The sequence below is a fragment of the Sabethes cyaneus genome, chromosome 3 (genome assembly GCF_943734655.1).
Source record: "Sabethes cyaneus chromosome 3, idSabCyanKW18_F2, whole genome shotgun sequence".
NCBI classification, from domain to species: Eukaryota; Metazoa; Arthropoda; class Insecta; order Diptera; family Culicidae; genus Sabethes; species Sabethes cyaneus.
Window position 1 is genome coordinate 220621982 of NC_071355.1, and position 19442 is coordinate 220641423.

At 43.8% G+C, this 19442-nt stretch overlaps 1 protein-coding gene across 1 annotated transcript in view; it reads left to right on the plus strand.

The window, feature by feature from the left end:
* Positions 1 to 19442, plus strand: part of LOC128740749 (protein O-mannosyl-transferase TMTC2) — a 407393-nt gene that overhangs the window by 127242 nt on the left and 260709 nt on the right. Inside the window, exon 3 of the mRNA XM_053836313.1 lies at positions 9916 to 10468. Coding sequence (XP_053692288.1) covers positions 9916 to 10468 — 553 coding nt within the window. The remainder of the gene's footprint in view (positions 1 to 9915; positions 10469 to 19442) is intronic.

Genomic DNA, 19442 nt, shown 5'->3' on the forward strand with positions numbered 1-19442 from the left:
ACTGTAGTGAAGCGAATGTTTTTGGGACATGCCAAAAGAAAGGTCCGACCGTTAAGGTTCAGTGAGTCGAGCGCTATTTTTCTGGTGGTCAAAATGAGGTGGCGAATAATGTTTTCCTTGAAGTCAATAACAGAAATTTCAGAGCATATTAGATACCTATTAGATAATTTCAATTTTCAAGGTTGAATGTTTCAATTTCGTTTTTAAATTTTAATGTATTTAAAGATTAAAGCAACCCAGCATTATTAATTTTATATTTTAATATTTTGACATATTGCTTATGCGATAATCTAATAGTATAAGAGTATTTCTCGTTGAAACGAGGCCACTACTGACACGAGGTCTTCAAAAATTGGAACTTTTGCACTTATTTGATTGAAAATGGTTAAAAAATAAGAATTACACTTTTAATACCTCGAAATAGTGGACCCCTCGTTCACCAAAGGGCCTAACAGTTTCAAAAAAAGCTGAATTTTGTGCAAACCTTGAGATCAATATCATGTTTCATAAATTTGCCATGAATCAATTAACAAATGGCCCGGTTCTGTAAAAAAAAAGAACAGGGCTTTCAAATGGAGTAAAAATTTTTTGGTGGCCATCTTGGATTTGGTCGCTATATTGAATTTTATCAAAAAATCTTCACCATGAGTCCCCAAACCGATTTTCATTTTAAGACCACCATTGGAAAGCTGAGAAAAAATGCTACAAGAATTATTCATAAAATTAGGTGTGCAATAGCATTAACTGAATAAAACAACCAGTTATTTATAGCAAGGTTCACTCACATTTTTCATATAATTATTGTGATATTTCCAAAATTTGCAAATGGCACGGTTTTGCAAAAAGGAGAGATAGGGTTTATAAACGAAGTGAATAAAAATCGGCGACCATCTTGGATTTGGCCGCAATGTTAGATTTTATCAAAAAATTGCCGTTTTCGCCATGATCTCTCCTACCGATTTTGATTTTAAGACCACCATCGGAAAACTGAGAAAAAACACTATAAGGCAAATTCTTAATTTTCTTCTTCTCCTTTATAGAACCGGGCCATTTGTTAATTGCACTATGGCAAATTCATGAAATATCACATGATATAGATCTCAAGGTTTGCTCAAAATTCAACTTTTTTGAAACTGTTAGGCCCCTTGGCGAACGTGGAGTCCACTATTTCGAGGTATTAAAAGTGTAATTCTTATTTTTTAACCATTTGCAATCAATTAAGCGCAAAAGTTCCAACATTTGAAGACCTCGTGTCAATAGTGGTCCCGTTGCAGCGAGAATTACTGACAAAAGCCTTGTTAGGAGTGCAAGAAAAACCCAGTACAGTGTGGCAAATATCAATAAAAATGTCTGACAAAAAACTGGTAGTCGTTATAGGTGTGTTAGAGAGGCAGTTATTTTAAAAAAATCTCCTTAGAGATTTCGCTTACCATAGATGTAAAATTTTATTTGAAATCAGAGTTGATTTTATTTCATCGTGAGACGGAATTGATTGCGATCGTCTTGGCACGGGACTCGTTTTGTTCATCTCGAGACAGGACTCATCTAGCCCATATTAAGACTGAGCTCGTCTCGTCCGTCTTGGAACATGACTATTCTCTTCCAGCTTGGTACGATACTTGTCTCGTCCGTATTAGGACGGATTCGTCTCGTCCGTCCTAGAACGCGACTAGTCTTGTCTTGGGATGGGACTCGTCTAGTCTCATCTCGTCTCGTTTTATCCGTCTTGGGATGAAATTCGTCGCGATCATCTTGAGACAAGATTCGCTTCGTCCAGCTTGGGACGAAACTCGCTTCGTCCGTCTCGAGACGGGAAACGTCTCGGCTGTATTAAGATTGGATTTATTTCGTCCGCCTAAAGGCGGGATTCGCTCGTTCGTCCTAGAACAGGAATCGTATCGTCCGTCTTCAGACGGAATTCCTTTCGTCTGTCTTGAGGTGGGAGTTGACTCGTTCGTCCTGAGATGGGACGAGTCTAGTTCGTCTTGGGACTGGACTCATCTCGTCCGTCATAAGACTGGACTTGTCTCGTTCGTTTCAGGCCAAGGCTCGTCTCAACCATCTTGGGACACGGCGCGTCTTTTCCACTTGGGATCGTCTAGGCCGTCTTGGAACGGGACACATCACCTTCGTTTTGGGACGAATATAGTCTCGGCCGTCAATCTTGAGATAGAACTAGTCTCATCCGCCTTGGAACGGGACTCGTCTCAGCCGTCTTGGAGCATGATTCGCATCGTAAGTCTTGATATGGAACTCGTCTCGATTATCTTGGAGCATGACTCATCTCTTCCATTTTGATACGAGACTCGTCTCATCATTTTTGGTACGACACTCGTCTCGTCCATATTGGGACGGACTCATGGTGTCCGTCTTGGGACTCGTCTCGTCTGTCTCGGAACAGGACTCGTCTAGTGGCATCTCGTCTCGTTTCATCCGTCTTGGGAAGAAATTCATCGCGATCGTCTTGCGACAGGACCTGCCTCGCCCATTTTGAGGCAACACTCACTTCACTCGGCTTGGGATGGGACTCGCTTCGTTCCTTTCGGGACAGGACTCGTCTCATCCGTATTTAAACTAAACTTATCTCGTCCGTCTTGGGATGGAACTCGTCTCATCCGTCTTGGGGTGGGACTTACCTCGTCCGTCTTGGAACGGGACTCAATTTGTCTCGTCTCATATTTCGTTTCGTCTCGTCTGCCTTGGAACAGGAGTCATCTAGTCGCATCTCGTCTCGCTTCACCAGTCTTGGGACGAAATTCGTCGCGATCGTCTTGAGACAGGACTCGCCTCGTCCGTTTTGGGACGGAATTCGCTGCGTCCGTCTCGGTACAGGAAACGTCTGGTTCGTATTAAGACTGGAATTATTTCGTCCGTTTTGAGACGGAATTTCTCTCGTCCGTCTTAGAATGAGACGCGCCTCGTCCGTCTCGGGACAGGATTCATCTCGCCTCATCTCATCTCGTCTCGCTTCTTTCGTTTTGTGATGACCTCGTCCGTCTTGGCACGGGAATCGTCTCGTCCTTCTTAGGACGAGACTCCTGCATCAATACTAGAATGGGACTCGACTCGTCCGTCCTGAGATAGAACTGGTCTACTTCGTCTTGGGACTGGACTCATTTCGTCCGTATTAAGACTAAACTTATCTCGTTCGTTTTGGGACAAGACTCGCTTCATCCGCCTTGGGACGGGGCTCGTATTTTTGCGATGAGAGTCGTCTAGGCCGCCTTAGAACGAGACTCATCTCCTACATTTTGAGACGGAGCTAGTCTCGTCCGTCAAGCTTGGGATGGAACTCGTCTCATCCGTCTTGGGACATGATTCGCCTGGTTTGTCTTAGGATGTGACCCGTCTCGCCTCCCAGTTGGCCTCGAGGTAAGACGCTGATCTAATAAGCCAGTCGTCGTATGTTCTGTCTGTCGCACTGTCCTGTATTCTAACAGCTGGTTGCGAAGTCTGTCGTATAAAAACAGAAGGTCAAATTTCGATAACAGAATTAGCACCCAGGCTTTGCTTTTTGGACTCGTCTCGTTCGTTTTGGAGCAAGACTAATCTCTTCCATCTTGGTACGAAACTCGTCTCGTCCGTCGTGGGACGCTACTAGTCTTGTTCGGGGATGGGACTCGTCTCGTTTCATCCGTCTTGAGACGCAATTCGTCGCGATCGTCTTGGGACAGGATTCGCCTCGTCCGTTTTGAGACGGAACTTACTTTGTCCGGTTTGGGACGGAACTCGCTTCCTCCGTCTTGGGACGAGAAGCGTCTTGTCCGTATTTAGACTGGACTTATTTCGTCTGTCTTGAGACGGAATTCGTCACGTTCTTCTTGGGATGAGTCTCATCTCGTCCGTCTTGAGGCGAGATTCGTCTCGTTCGTCCTGGGACGGGAATCGTCTCATCAGTCGTGGGATGGGACGCGCCTCGTCCGTCTCGGGACAGGATTCATCTCTCTTGCTACATGCGTCTTGGGACGAAATTCATCGCGATTGTGCTGGGATAGGACTCGCTTCACCCGTTTTGGGACGGCACTAGTTTCGTCCGTCTTGGGACAGAACTGGTCTCGTCGCATCTCGCCTCGCTACATTCGTCTTGAGACGAAATTCGTCGCGATCACCTTGGGACAGGCCTCTTCCGTTTTAGGACGAAACGTGCTTCGTCCAGCCTGAAACACGGGACTCACTTCGTCCGTCTTGGGACAGGACTGGTCTCGTTTGTCTCGTGGGACAACAACTCGTCTCGCTTCATCCGTCTCGAGACTAAATTCGGTCGTCTTGGTACATGATTCGCCTCGTCCGTTTTGGGACGGAATTCGCTTCGTCTGGCTTGAGACGGGACTCGCTTTGTCCGTTTCGAGACGCCTCGTCCATATTAAAACTGGACTTATTTTATCCATACTGAAATGAAATTCATCTCGTTCGTCTTGGGATGGCACTGATCTCGTCCGTCTTGGGGCTGGATCCGTCTCGTTCACACTGGGGCGGGAATCTTCTCGTCCGTCTAGGAAGGGAATCGTCTCGTCTCGCTTCATCCGTCTTGGTACGAAATTCGTCGCGATCGTCTTGGTACGAGACTCGTCTCGTCCGTCCTGGGGCGGAACTAGTCTCATGCGTCTTAAAAATATTAGATGCATTGGGATGTTTTGATATACAGACCATGAAAAACATTGACTTGGGGCAGAGATGGTTCGATCACTTTGACTCAATTTTTATTGATTTGACATTAATGTCTCAACCAAAGAAAATGATTAATAGTAATATATGGGACATATGTAGAACAAGAATAGTATCTACAACAGTGATGGCCAAACTGCGGCCCACGGGCCGCATGTGGCCCTTCGAGATGACTTATGGGAAAATTTTTGATGACAGGAGTCCCTAAGTTTATTCGTAATGCATCGTGCATGTTATGAATCTAAATGCTTTCCGGTTTAAATCTTGTGGCGATTCCTAGAAAATGTTTTTTGCTGTCGCATATTTTACATTTTGTAATGCACAAAAATGGTCAGAGATTATTGCGGCCCGCGGCATTCATGGGCGATCTGATTTGGCCCGCACCATGCCTATGCCTGGGCACCACTGATCTACAATATTGCTGAACGAAGTTTTGCTGTAATCTTGTATTTACGGGGCCTCAATACACAGTGGGAATTTTTTTGCAATAAAGTCCTTTATCTCAAAATCTTTAAATACCGCTGGGTTACATTCAATATTTTGATATCAAAAGAAAGGTATTTTTATGAAAATTTCAATGATATGGTCCTTGTTTACGGTACACGTTTGTTCCTAGCAGTTTTGGCCAAATGCAGGGGTTTTTACCCTACTTTTCTAGGAGAGCGTAAATGTATTGATCAATAACTCTGGAACCCGGTGGAATAAAACCAATCTTTTTCCGCCACATAAAAGCCAATTTTATGTAGATTCCGATGGCATGATATTTGATTGCGGCAATTTTATCCTAATTTTCTCAGTTAACTGTGCTTAATAAAGTTAGCATGATCTTTATTTGATCAAAACTACAAGAAACAAACAGGTGCGATAAACAAACACCAAACTGTTAGAATGCATCTAAAAATAACTTTCTTTTGATGAAAAAAGATTTAATTTATTGTTTGTATTGAATGCAAGCTATTTATATAAGAGGTTTATGTCTGTACCGGAAACCAGGTCTCTGACAGGACGTCATAAAAGGCTTATCGGTAACTAAAAACAGGTCCCTGACAGGACTTCATGCTTTCGTAGCAATGGGTTGTATTCTCAGTCACCTCACTAGTCGACTGCTGGACTGCTCGATTGCTCAACTGGTTGACTAGACTGCTCGACTGGACTGGTCGATTAGACTGCTCGATTTGATTGCTCGACTGGACTGCTTAACTGAACTGCTCGACTGAACTGTTCGATTCGACTGCTTGATTGGACAGATCGACTTGACTGCTTGACGGAACAGCTCGATTTAACTGCTCGAGTGGACTACTCGACTTAACTACTCGACCCGACTGCTCCATTTAACTGCACGATTGAACTGCTCGACTGGACTGCTCAACTGGACTGCTGGATCGACTGCTCGACTGGACATCGACGGCTCGACAAAGATTGCTCCGATTTAGTTCAAACTTTGTGTATTTGTTCCTTTTCTTAAAATTTTATATCATATTTTATTTTGCGCTTAGGTGCCCCCTAGTGAGTTAGGGTGGCCCTAAAAATAATTGAGATTGTGTTTTTTAATTTGTATCTCTAAAACAAAAAAAGATACGTTTCTAAAATTTTGATATGTTATGCAAAAAACTCAGACTTTCAAAAAAAAATATAGAAACTTGGATTTTTTTAGGTATTACAACATGAAAACACTAAAATTCAATGAGTAAGCAAAAATTTGGGTTTGGATCTAATATTTTGCACAGAATGCACATTTAGGCCACAATTTTTCTTAAAAGCTCATCATCATGTCTTCCATTTGGTATCAAAATTATAAAAATCGGTTGAGTGAATGAAAAGTTATGAATTTTTTTAAAAAAAGGCCTTATGATGATTTTTGGAATCACACTAACTCAGATGGGGGATCCCTAACTTACTTATGTGTCCATGTCCGCCGGTCCGGCGGAACAAAGGGATGAAATCAGAGATCTTCACTGCTGATGGTTACCCGCCATGGCTTTTACCTGTCGCCAGGACAGGTTCTCGTCTACAGCCCGGATGTCGTTGGCTAAGCTCCGTCGCCACGAGCCTCTGGGTCTGCCTCTTCTACGCTGTCCTTGTGGATTCCAGTCGAGTACTGCTCTGCAAACCTCGTTCGCTCCTTTCCTCAAGGTGTGTCCGATCCACTTCCACCTACGTTCACGAATTTCTGTGGCTATCGGCCCTTGATGACACCGGCGATGGAGTTCCTCATTGGATATCCAATTATCAGACCACCAGACCTAAGCGTCAAATTAAAAATTTTGGTCATATATTTTCAAAAACCGAACAAACATGCAAAATTTGAACAAAATCGGAGCACTTTTTCTCAAGGAATTACTAAGCGGGTACACCTGTACCCGGTTGATCAGATTGCGTTGATTTTTTGATTGATCAATTGAGGGTTAAACTGCTCGATTTAATTGCTTGACTTGACTGCTCGACTCGATCACTCGATTGCTCGACTCAACTGCTCTACTCGATGGCTTGTCGCGATATCATGTGGTCGGTGTTAAATTAGATCGGACCAAGTCGCAAAATTTAAAAAAATAAGTTATTGATAGCAAACCATCAAGAATTTTCTAAGCAACATTTTACTCTAATCAGACAACATAAATGTTGCAAACAGCCAAAAGTTTTTATTCGATTAAATAGAATCCAATACGACCATAATAACTATTTGTTTCAGTTACCGGCTATGACTCTTTTATGTTCAACATCTTAGAGCTATATTTTGCAATATAAGAACTCAAAGAACTAATACAAAGATTAAACATCTTCGAAAACACTGGCCAATGGAATGTATCCGCAGTGTTCGGAGTTCTGAACAGACAATTATATTTTCCGGATCGTAAGATTCGGGCTCAACTAGTTTAATATAATTCGTTTGAGTCTTTGCTTAATGTGGCCGATTTCAACTACAAAAATATGGCGCCCTTTCAGGGACCTGGTTTTGATAACAGACAAAGCTCTTATATATAGATCAAGATCACTGATAAAACTAGGGTAAAGTGTCGTTTAATTGACCAAAACAGCAAGAAGCAACCATGTGTCGTAAACAAATACCGTTGGATTCCTCTTGAACATAGTTTTTTTTGTGATGGAAAACATCAATTTTATCCCAACGAAATTCGGAGATACGGACTTTTACATCTTCTCATGTCGAGAAAAGTAGAGTAAAACTGCTGAAAACAGATCCGTGCTGGAACAAGCATCACACCATTATAATCCTTATAAAAATATCTTTCTTTTGGCATTAAAAGATTGATCCTAGCCCATTAAGCATTTTAAGATATAGCGAAAACACACTAATTCGCAGTGGCTTTTTAACCCAATGCCTTTCTGGCATACAAAGAAAAATTTATTCTACAAATATCCCATACATTCAAGTAATATTTTTTACCCGGTTTGTTTTTTCGATTATTAAGAACGGGGCGACTTAGGGACCATTTATTTATTTCTCAATTCATTTGGGAGAGACCCGACATTCGTCTCGTAGTTTGTAAATGGTCCCTCAGTTACACCGTTATTGAGTAATCGAAAAAAACAAACCGTGTAAACAAAGACTTCAGTGTATATAACTTTTTCAAATTTTACTAGCCTGTTACGATACTGCCAAATGAATCAAATGTGAGTCAAACTGATCGAACCAACTCTGACTTGGGACTGGTGGTACTCGAGCCCTCGAACTCTCGTTTGCCGGTCAAGTGTGTTTCCATTACACCACCGCACCTAGAAGATTGGCTTCTAGTAAATCTAGTCGGATATCAAGTTTCGTTCCGCTTATTCCGTTTCTCCATTCCTTATACACTTACTTAGCGCGAATATGACAAATTGCTATAGGAAATTAATTATAGACCTATACGAAATTAAATTATTATTCATTTAAAAATTTCGTACACATAAAAATTTAGAAAGTTAGCATTATACAATGATGACCTGATGATCAAAATAATAACAAACCAGATATAGAAAAATTAGTGGCAAAGATAACACATTCAATCGAGAGGTCGAAAATAATTTGCAGTTAATGGTCATTACCGTTTACGGAAATATTGACACCGCAGTCAGGTAGAACAAAACCAATCCAACTTTGAATTATTCACCAGCACGTTCCCCTGTCTCTGTGCCGCAATTATTCGCAACCCAAAACTTTACTCATCATCAGCGACCGAGATTACGCATCGGATCGGCAGGGAAGATTGGTACGAAATCGATACATGGCAATCTCGTTCCTATAACTAACCTAACCTTTTCACCAACGAGCGCTAGACGAATGTTATCGAAACGATGCGGCGGCGGCGTTCGAATTTCCATCCATTTGGGCCTGCAGTTGATTGCAAAGTGCGCCCCGGTACGTCACGGCCGGGAGGCGGTGCGGTGGCAACCATTGTTGTCTCGTCAGAGCACAAAACCCCTCAGTGCGGCTCCATTGTCGCGTACAGTTCATAAAGCTCTCGCTGTATTATTATAATCTACAATATGTGTGTAGATTGTCATGGACTTCCCGGGAGACTCATTCCAAGTAGACGTTAGTGTGAAGTGGCAAGGCAACGAACGGTGCCGGATGATATGGCGGGGTCCGGGGGTTTATCGGACGACAATGGAGAAACCGCAGTTGATTCAAACTTAATGAGAAAATAATTGTATCAAATATGCACAAGGATTTATATTAATGGTTTTCATTTATAAACGACTGCCGACCTTTTCCGCATATATGCAATACTCGAGTGAAGAACAATGGCTGAGTGGGAGGCGTGTCACAACGGTTGCTGTCAACTTTCTTCTGGCTTCTATGCTTGTGTTGGTTTGCGCAAGTGTTTGTTATTTTCACCTGTGTTATGTATGGGAAATATCTGTGTGCATCTGGTGTTTCCGTTGTGAAGTGGCTGGATTATCTGTTCAGCGATGTGCGGCAGTCTCCTGAGAAGAGATTGCTATTTTGGCAGCTCCTAGTGGTTCGCGGGTTTTAGGTTTTACTATGATTATCTAAATAAGAATTATTGCAGATGCACATTGAATTTATTGAAAATTGCGTCACAACACTTTCCACAAACCAATTCCAATTTCCTCATAATAAAATAAATTATAGCAGACTAACGTTATCATAAGTATCTCTTCTTGCGTGTGCACTTCATAGTCCAATAAACGAACCGCCATGCGTATAATTTAAGCGATTTTAATTCACTAATTTGATTCAATGTTATTAGAGCCGGCCGTAATTATATGCTCTACCTTTCCATTTTGCAGGCGAGCCATCCTGGGCAATCCGGATGTCCTGAGCTCCACCGGCTGGTACCAGATGCTGCACAATGACTTCTGGGGCACACCGCTGACCGATTCCGGCTCGCACGGCTCCTACCGACCGTTGTGTGTGGCCAGCTTCAAAATCAACTACCTGCTCGATGGCTTCAAACCGCTCGGATATCATCTGGTCAACGTGCTGTTGCACTGCGTGGCCACGGTTCTGGTCGTACGACTGGCCAGGCACATTATCCCGTCGCGGTACGGTGCGGCCATTGCCGGGCTGCTGTTCGCGGCACATCCGATCCACACCGAAGCCGTAGCTGGAGTGGTCGGGCGGGCGGATTTAACTGCCTGTGTCTTCTACCTGCTTGCTCTGCTGGCCTACATCCGGCACATACACTGGCGTCAGTGCACCGACTTACGACACTGGCTGGCGCTCGGGTTCACCATCCTGCTGGCGACCGCCGCCGTCCTATGCAAAGAAACTGCTGTGACAGCTTTAGTGGTCTGCGCAATTTATGATATCATAAAAGGATACGCCGGTTCCAGAGATAAGGTACGTCTCTTTACACGCACACACACACATAAAACGACACTGGCACATATATGTACATCAGCCCGAAGAGCAACAACACCATGCATAACACATTTAATTTTAAATATATACACCTCACACCCTTACCACCTTCCGGAAGAAAGCTCGGTCGCAGTGGCATGAGCAATTCCTTCCACGTCTTAGTCCTGCGGCTAAACCGGCATTGCCCTGCGTCCAATTGTTCTCGTCTTCGGTTTTTCACACAATTTCAATTTCTCGTCCCATCTGGAGTAGACGGGCGGTCGGTCGCTTTGCATCTCGGGTACCATTTTAGTTGCAGCTAGTAAGTATAGTCCCGCAGCAGCCGGCACATTGCAATGTGGTAGCCCGACGAACCTCGCAGTGGGTGGGAAACCTGTGTAATATTTATACTGGCGTCGACGGCGGCGGTGGCGGTGGCAGCAGCGAGCGGAACACGCGGACAAAATGGCTGAAGCCGACTGTAAAACCCCCAGCGATGGAAGTGACAAACGGGTACAAAGTATTTTCAACGGCGGCGAAACAGTGTGTGCTGTTGCTAGCGCAAACCAGAATGTGCAACGCCGGGTAGCAAACTGACTGATGAATAAAGCATAATTGATTCATCAAAATGATTTCCAGTTTCAATATTTTACATTCAAATTGGAACTGGCTGTTCGAGTTTGTTTTAGTTGTTGAAATTCGTGTTGTATTAGATGATTGACGATTGATTCGGCTGCCCTATCATGAATAGTATTTATTTGCGAAACTAATGCGTATTGGACCAGAATGTAAATTTTGATTCAGTTTCGGTATAAGTGTCTTTATATTTTAAGAACCTACCAAAATCATGGTCACTGTGAAGGGGCAGCTCCCTGCAAATTTATCCAATTTTCTTTTCTACTGACTTTTTCGTTATCTTTAGATTACCTTTAGCGTCTCGACGACAAGTCAGCTTCAACTTCCAGGTCAGCTTCCAGGAGCCGGTGAGGCTCTTGAAGAAAACGGATTTCACTGCACAGTAGTCTGGCATCATTGCGACGTGACCGACCCACCCTAGCCTCCCAACTTTCGCCAGGTGTACGATGGGAATCTTTCCAACTAGTGCCCGCAGCTCGTGGTTCATACGCCTCACCACTCTCCGCTATCGTTTGTACTCCGTCGAAAATAGTCCGCAACACCTTTTGTTCAAATCTGCAAGTGCACGTATGTCTTCCGTAAGCCAAACTACAGTCTCAAGTCCGTAGAGGACACCGGTCTGATTAGCGTTTCGTACATCGTCAGCTTTTTAGGGCGGCGTAAGCTCCTTGATCGAAGTGTCTTGCGAAGGAAAAAGTGGGCTCAACTTCCACCTTGGATGCACTGTTGAATCTCCTTGCTCATATTATTGTCGGCGGAGACCAGAGATCCCAAATATACGAACTCATCAACCACTTCCTTCATTCATCGCCATCAATAGTCACTGTCCGTGGGAGGCAATTGTCGTTTTCTCTGGAGCTTCTTAAAACCATGCATTTGATTTTCGACGCATTGAATTGTAACCCAGTCGTCCCAGCCTTCATTTTCAGTCTGGCGTAGATTACCTCCACCATCCTAACGTTTCTAGTAATGGTGTCGAACTCTTCTGCGAAGGCTAGAAGTTGGCTATTTTCCCTGAAGATCGTTCTTCTCGTTTCGCTGTCCACTCACTGGATCACTCCTTCAAGACCGTTGTTGAATAATGTGCAGGATGTTGTTGAATAATGTCCATCCCGTCAGCGCGATTCAAAGGGATTCTAGAGTGGCCCCAAAACACGCACGTAGCACATCACTCGCTCCAGAGTAGCTTTAATCAACCGCGTCAGTTTGTCCGGAAAGCCACTCTCGGACATTATCTATCAAAACTTTTCGCGCTTGACTGAATCGTATGCCGTATTTAAATCTACGAAAATATTATGTGCAGGCACATTGTACACATTTCTGGAAGATTAGCCGTAGAGTAAAAATCTGATCCGTAGTTTCTCTGCCTCCCAAATCTTTGAAATTGTCGAGTGAACTGCCCCCACCTCGTGTTCGTTTGTGACCAGCTTTCCCTCCTCGCCTGTAAACTTATCAGTCTTCAGTGTTTACCCTTGACGAGATCGGTTCGCTTTCTCATAGTACATGGGTGTGTCATTAGTCGAGAATAGTTGTTTCAGTTTCTCACGATCTCTGTCCTTCTTCTGGCGCTTTTTTCTCCTCAGGATTGTGAGCAACCATTTCGCGCTCGTCGATACCTAGCCAAATTCTACGTCGTGGCCATACCTTGATAGTTTTTCCAAGCTCTTTTTTCCTCTCCATTCTTAGTCTTAGCATTCGCCGTCAAACCTATCATTTCGTGCACTCAAGGTTTGCTCACCTAGCACCGCGGTCGCAGCCTAATTGGCGGGCGATCGTATCCCGCTCTATCTGTCTTCGAGAGTTGAAGCAACTAGCTGCACAGAGAAAGGTAGAGTTTCATCCGATACGGGCGCATAGTTCTTGGCAACTCGCGTTGATCTTGGCAACGATTTTGATGTCCCGCGGCGAACAGCTGTCATACACTACAGTGTTCAGCATAGAACGCTACCTTTTCGTCAACGGGTCTACAGTCGTGTGGCTAGTGCACGTTTGTGATGGTGTAGTTGAAGAAACGGCCTTTTATTCTCGACATACATATCCCATCGTTAATTGCCGTCCTGTCCATTACACTATCCTGCATTCTGCTCATCACTACAAAACTCGGTCCCAGCTCATTGGTCTCTCCACCGCTCTGGTAAAATTGGGCCTTGCCACGGATCTTCCACACCTTCTTGCCTTGGCGGAAGATCTCCGCTGTGCCACGATATTGAAATTTCGGGGTTCCAACTGATCGACCAGTACCCTGTCGCAAGCTACGAAATTCAGCGATCTGCCGTTTCAGGTACCAAGCATCCATTCAATGTTATTTTTCGTCGCCTTATCGAATCTGTGCCGAATTCAGGAGCCGTCTCCACGTTTCTCGGTCGTAAGCTGCCGCTCTCCAGTTGCCCCTAACACCCGCTGCTCTACCCAAGTAACAATTTGGGTTTTATTACACTCTTATGACGGCATGTAAGATCAAAATTGGTAATGAAAACCGCCATAAGAGTACAATGAAACTCTCATTGTTGCTTGGGTAGAATCCACGTCAACAGCGCTCATCCGACGGGAACGGGGTCTGCCGTGAAGTCATCGACATCTGTCGGGTTCTCTGCTAAATATTGTTTTACTGGTCTTTCATCCAACATCCTTGCTACGTGGCTGGCCCATTGTAGCCTGCCGTGTTTTAGGCGGTCCGTAATATCCGCATCTTTGTCTTCTTCTTCTTCAGCAGCATAGAGCCGGGGTGGCTCGTGCTGTTTCAAGCACTCGTCTCCATTCAACTCGGTCTTGGGTCACTCGTCGCCAATTTCCTAGTCGTCTCAGAAGTCGCAAATCGCTTTCGACCTGGTCGAGCCATCGTGCACGTCGGGCCCCCCTGTTCCTGGTGCCGGTGGGGTTGTTGAAGAGGACTATTTTCGCCGCACTGTCTTCCGGCATCCTTACGACGTGTCCGGTCCACCGTAGCCTGCTAACTTTCGCTAGATGTACGATGGGAGTCTCCCCAAGCAGTGCCTGTAGCTCGTGATTCATACGCCTTCGCTACTCTCCGCTTTCAGTTTGTACTCCGCCAAATATCGTCCGCAGCACTTTCCGCTCAAACACGGCAAGGGCGCGTATGTCCTCCGTAAGCAGCGTCACGGCTTCAAGTCCATATAGAACTACCGGTCTAATAATGGTTTTGTACAATGTTAGCTTCGTGCGGCGGCGTATGCTTCCTGATCGTAGCGTTTTACGAAGGGCAAAGTAGGCCCGATTTCCCGCTTGGATGCGCCGCTGGATCTCCTTACTAGTGTTGTTGTCCGCGGTCACCAGCGATCCCAAATACACGAACTCCTCTACCACTTCTAGTTCGTCGCCGTCAACGGTTACCGTCCGTGGGAGGCGCGCATTTGTTTCCTTTGAGCCTCTTCCTTTCATGTATTTGGTCTTCGACGCATTTATTTTTAGCCCAATTCTCTTAGACTCCGCTTTCAGTCTGGCGTAGATTGCCTCCGCCGTCGCAAAGTTCCTGGCAATGATATCGAAGTCATCTGCAAAGCCTAGAAGTTGGCTACTCTTGGTAAAAATCGTGCCTCTCGTTTCGATGCCCGCTCGTCGGATCACCCCCTCAAGAGCGATGTTGAACAGCATGCAGGATGCGCATCTTTGTATACTTGGTATATTTCATGATGCATGCTCCTGCACCACACTCCTTCATGTAATATGCCGCCAAAAGTTGATCGCAGGATTTTAAGCTCAAAGCCGCCAAGAACTTGTCTGTCGCTCTCTTTCAACGTCCACGCTTAGTGGCCGTAGAAGACCACCGGAAAAATTAGCATCTTATAGAGTGCTAGTTTTGTACGAAGTTGCAGGCTACGGGACCTCCGCTGTCTACGTAAGTTGTAGAAGGCCCTATTGGCAACCGCTATCCGCCTGTTTACTTCACGACTCTCATCGTTTTAAAAAGTCACTAACGTTATAAGGTAAACAAGTTCGTAGACCACTCCAAAAGTATCTCCATCTATGACCACAGCAGTTCCAGCACCCGAAGGGCTACCACGCTCTCTACTCGCTCTTTGTTTTGGTAAAATTTATGATAAGCTCTACTCTTGCAGCTTCTTCCTTAAGAAGCGTGCACGCTTTTTCCACAGTACTACGGTTAACGGAGATTTCGTTATGATGATACCGCTTCTCTGTACGCCTGCCCTTCGAAGAGCTCTTTCCAATGCAATGTTGAACAACGAATTGAATAGTCCGTCACCTTGCTTCAAACCATCTAGCGTCACAAACGACTCCGACGATCCGCGATCTTGACGCTTGATTTTAAACCATCAGCATGTATCAATCTAATCAGTTTCGTTGGAAAAACATGTTCAAGCATAATCCGCCACAGCTCATTTCGTTTAACTGAATCGTTCGCCGCCTTAAAGCTTATAAATAAATGGTGAGTCTGCAAGTTAAATTCTTGGAATTTATCGAGGATCTGTCGCAAGGTGAAAATTTGGTCCCTCTCGGGAACCGCACTAGTATTCGCCAATAAAGCTTTCCTGCAATGGCCTCAGTCTGAGAAGCAGGCTGCGGAAGAGAAATTGCTGCAATCAAGTCGGTTGCCCTTTTTGTAAATATGAAGGTCTCATCCACCCTCCTTAAGTGGGGAGGGGTTCTAATTCATCAGAGAAAAAATTCTTGCCTCCAAAACCACCTACATGACAAATTTAGTTCCATTTGCTTGATTAGTTCTCGAGTTATGAGGAAATTTGTTTTTCATTTATATAGGAGCCCCCCCTCCTAAAGTGGGGAGGGGTCCTAATTCACCATAGAAAATATTCTTGCCCACAAAAACACCCACATGCTAAATTCGGTTCCATTTGCTTGATTAGTTCTAGAGTTATGAGGAAATTTGTACTTCGTTTGTATGAGAGCCCCCCCTCCTAAAAAGGTAAGGGGTCCTAATTCATCATAGAAAAAATGGTTGCTCCAAAAACACCCACATGCCAAATTTGGTTCCATTTGCTTGATTAGTTCTCGAGTTATGAGGAAATTTGTATTTTGTTTCTAAAGGAGCCCCCACTCTTGAAGTGGGGAGGGGTCATAATTCACCATAGAAACTGTTCTTGCCCTCGAAAACTTTAACATGCCAAATTTGATTCCATTTGTTTGATTAGTTCTCGAGTTATGAGGAAATTTGTATTTCATTTGTATAGGAGCCCCCTCTCCTAAAGTGGGAAGGGGTCCATCATAGAAAAAAATCGTGCCTTCAAAATTATCCACATGCCAAATATGGTTCCATTTTATTAATTAGTTCTCGAGTTATGAGGAAATTTGTATTTCGTTTGTATGGGAGCCCCCCCTCTTAAAAGCGAGAGAGGTCATTTTTCCCCTCCTAAAGAGGGGAGGGGTCTCAATTCACCATAGAAAAAAAAATTGCCTACAAAAACACCCACATGCTAAATTTGGTTCCATTTGCTTGATTAGTTCTAGAGTTATGAGGAAATTTGTATTTCATTTGTATGGGAGCCCCCCCTCCTAAAGTGGGGGGGGTCTTAATTCACCATAGAAAAAATTCTTGTCTCCAAAAACACCCACATGTAAAATTTTGTTCCATTTGCTTGATTAGTTCTCGCGTTATGCAGAAATTTGTGTTTCATTTGTATGGGAGCCCCCCCCCCCTCTTAGTGGGGGGATGGGTCTCAAACCATCATAAGAACCTTCCCTGGCCCTAAAAACCCTTATATGCAAATTTTCACGCCGATCGGCTCAGTAGTTTTCGATTCTATAAGGAACATTCGAGCAGACAGACAGAAATCACTTCTTAATGGGAATAGATTTGTATGGGAGACCCCCCTCTTAGTGGGGGGAGGGATCTCTAACCATCATAAGAACCTTCCCTGGCCCCAAAAACCTCTACATGCAAATTTTCACGCCGATCGGTTCAGTAGTTTTCGATTCTATAAGGAACATACGGACAGACAGACAGACAGAAATCCTTCTTTATAGCTATGATAACTTAATATTACAATAATCTATATTGCTTCATAATTCACTGTCAAGAGTTGTATATGATGACACGCGCGACTGTAAAACAACTTATTGTTCACCTTTTGACACAGGGTATGTTACTGCTTCGTCGTAATTGCCTATTCCCGTCCTATCCAACACAAATTATTAAAAATATCAGCATTTTTATGACATATAATGCAAAACTAGTTATTCCCAAATATTTTAGTTTTTTGTCTATCAGACTTGATCAATCAATGTGAGCTGAGATCTATTTAAATGCTTTTTATCCTTAAGAAGTCCTACCAGCCAAATTTCCTACGTTTTTTCGTGCGACGAAGAAGAACATGTCGACTAATCGTTTTAATTTCCGTCATTCATAAATGAAAATAACTCACGCAAGGCATTGTCGTTATTCTACAGCCAGGAAAACTAGCCTGACCTGCAGAAATTTTGCAGAATAACATTTGTCATGCCGTCCTACACAAACACATGCGCGTTAGCTTCGTAAGCATTGTTATGATTTTTAGTTCGGACGATGAAAAATTTTGATGGACGAATTTTAAAACGGTACGACGAATTTGATAAATAAAGTCAGTTGCGTAATTTCAATAATATGATTTAATAATCACTTTTCAGTGATTTCTAAGTTCACGAATCGGAAGGTAAGTGTGTTTTAGTCAAATCAGCACATGAACTTTTGGAGTATTCATTAAATCCATCCAACAAATGATGAAAATTAGAATGGCTTTACTTACTACGACGGGAATTAGAAATAAACCCTACTCTACCATTGTGCAATTCCAACGTAAAATTGACATGCACACGATGAACTTTCTATTGCGATCTTGTGTTATCTGTGTTATAGTCTCTTTTCGGCTACTTTAGCATCTCGGTATCTCTCTCTCTGCTCTGGTTTGTCATCTTTGCAGTCAATATGTGACTTCTGGCTCGATTCTTCTGCACCAGTAGTTCCAAAAACCCCAAAACTCGCGTATTGTACTGATCATGTCGTGGATGTGTCTCTAGTGTACCAAAACCAATGTTGTGAATCGAACGAGAAGTCAACCATGCCTACTCACATGCGTTTTAGAGTGTGAGAAACATAGCATTCAACGCTTACGCCGCACACGCAGGCATAAAAGAAAGGCGGCGTAAAAGAAACGGTGCTGTGTGCAGACATTCTGCTACCCACACACTCGCGCACGCACATCCTCACATCATCGTCCTGCATAGCTTATTCCCCAGTCAAAAAACTTGTGAGGAATCAGTTGCCCCTGAGTCTGGTGGCGCACTGGGATACAAATTTTGCATTTCTTTTTCTTCTTCTTCTTCTTCTTCTTCTTCTTCTTCATCTTCGCCCTCGATTCTACTCATGGGCGGGAGTATGAGCCGTCGCAAATGATCGGTATCAGTAGATCGGGCTGCAAGCGACGACTGTAACTGTTAGCTAAACACAAACATGCAAAAACTCGTTGCAGTGCAATTAGACCACACGAGTGTGGGCTTCGCAACACTGCAAAACAACAAATTTCTTAATTCAGCCGCCCGCTCCGGATCAAACGCTGTCGTGAGCCGCTCCGATCCCCGGAGTACAACCGCGCACTTAGTCGCGGAATCGTCAAGCCACCAAGAACCTTCTCCAATATGGGACGCTCAAGGCTAACAAGGCTATTCCTCGTTGCTACACTCAGCGTTCGCATGAGTGCCGCCTTCCCTGTCGGTATATGACCTTAATTTCCATCTCAATTGTTTACATCTCCTTTAGTTGAATAAGTTTTTAATAATTTGTATTGAAGTTTTCCGAGTATACCTACGTGAAGGCTCTAGATAAAGTAAAGTGGTAGGTCTTTTTCCTAGCAGTTTTCCTCGTTTATTCAAGAGCAAAAAATAAGGTCATTCTTACATGTTTGACTTCTAAAAGCCGGTTCTATTGTCTGTTGTCGTCAGTATATATGAAAATACTGTTTATATGAAAATGGAAAAGTGACAAACTAGATAGAGAATTTAGCCCGTAAAACTCAGGACACACGTTATATTCTACTTGTTTGTTTATCGAATAACTCACTAACTGCTACCCCTAGACGGTCACTAGGAAATTAATTTGCGACAAAACGCTGTCTACTTACATTCCAGTACATTTCAACTAATAGAATGTATTGCAACTCTCTTGCAGTCGTACTCACCCTCACCCTCCTTCACTCGCATCACTTGACACACACACACATTCCCTGTTGACATAACATTCTAGCATGAATGTACCTAGGGCTGTTGAAACTCGATCATCTGCGAAGTACTTTGGCACACATTTCTCTTCCCTCCCAGCGAAATTGCATTGTTCCCGCAGCTCCTAACGTTGTCACGTAGTTCTCCGCATAAC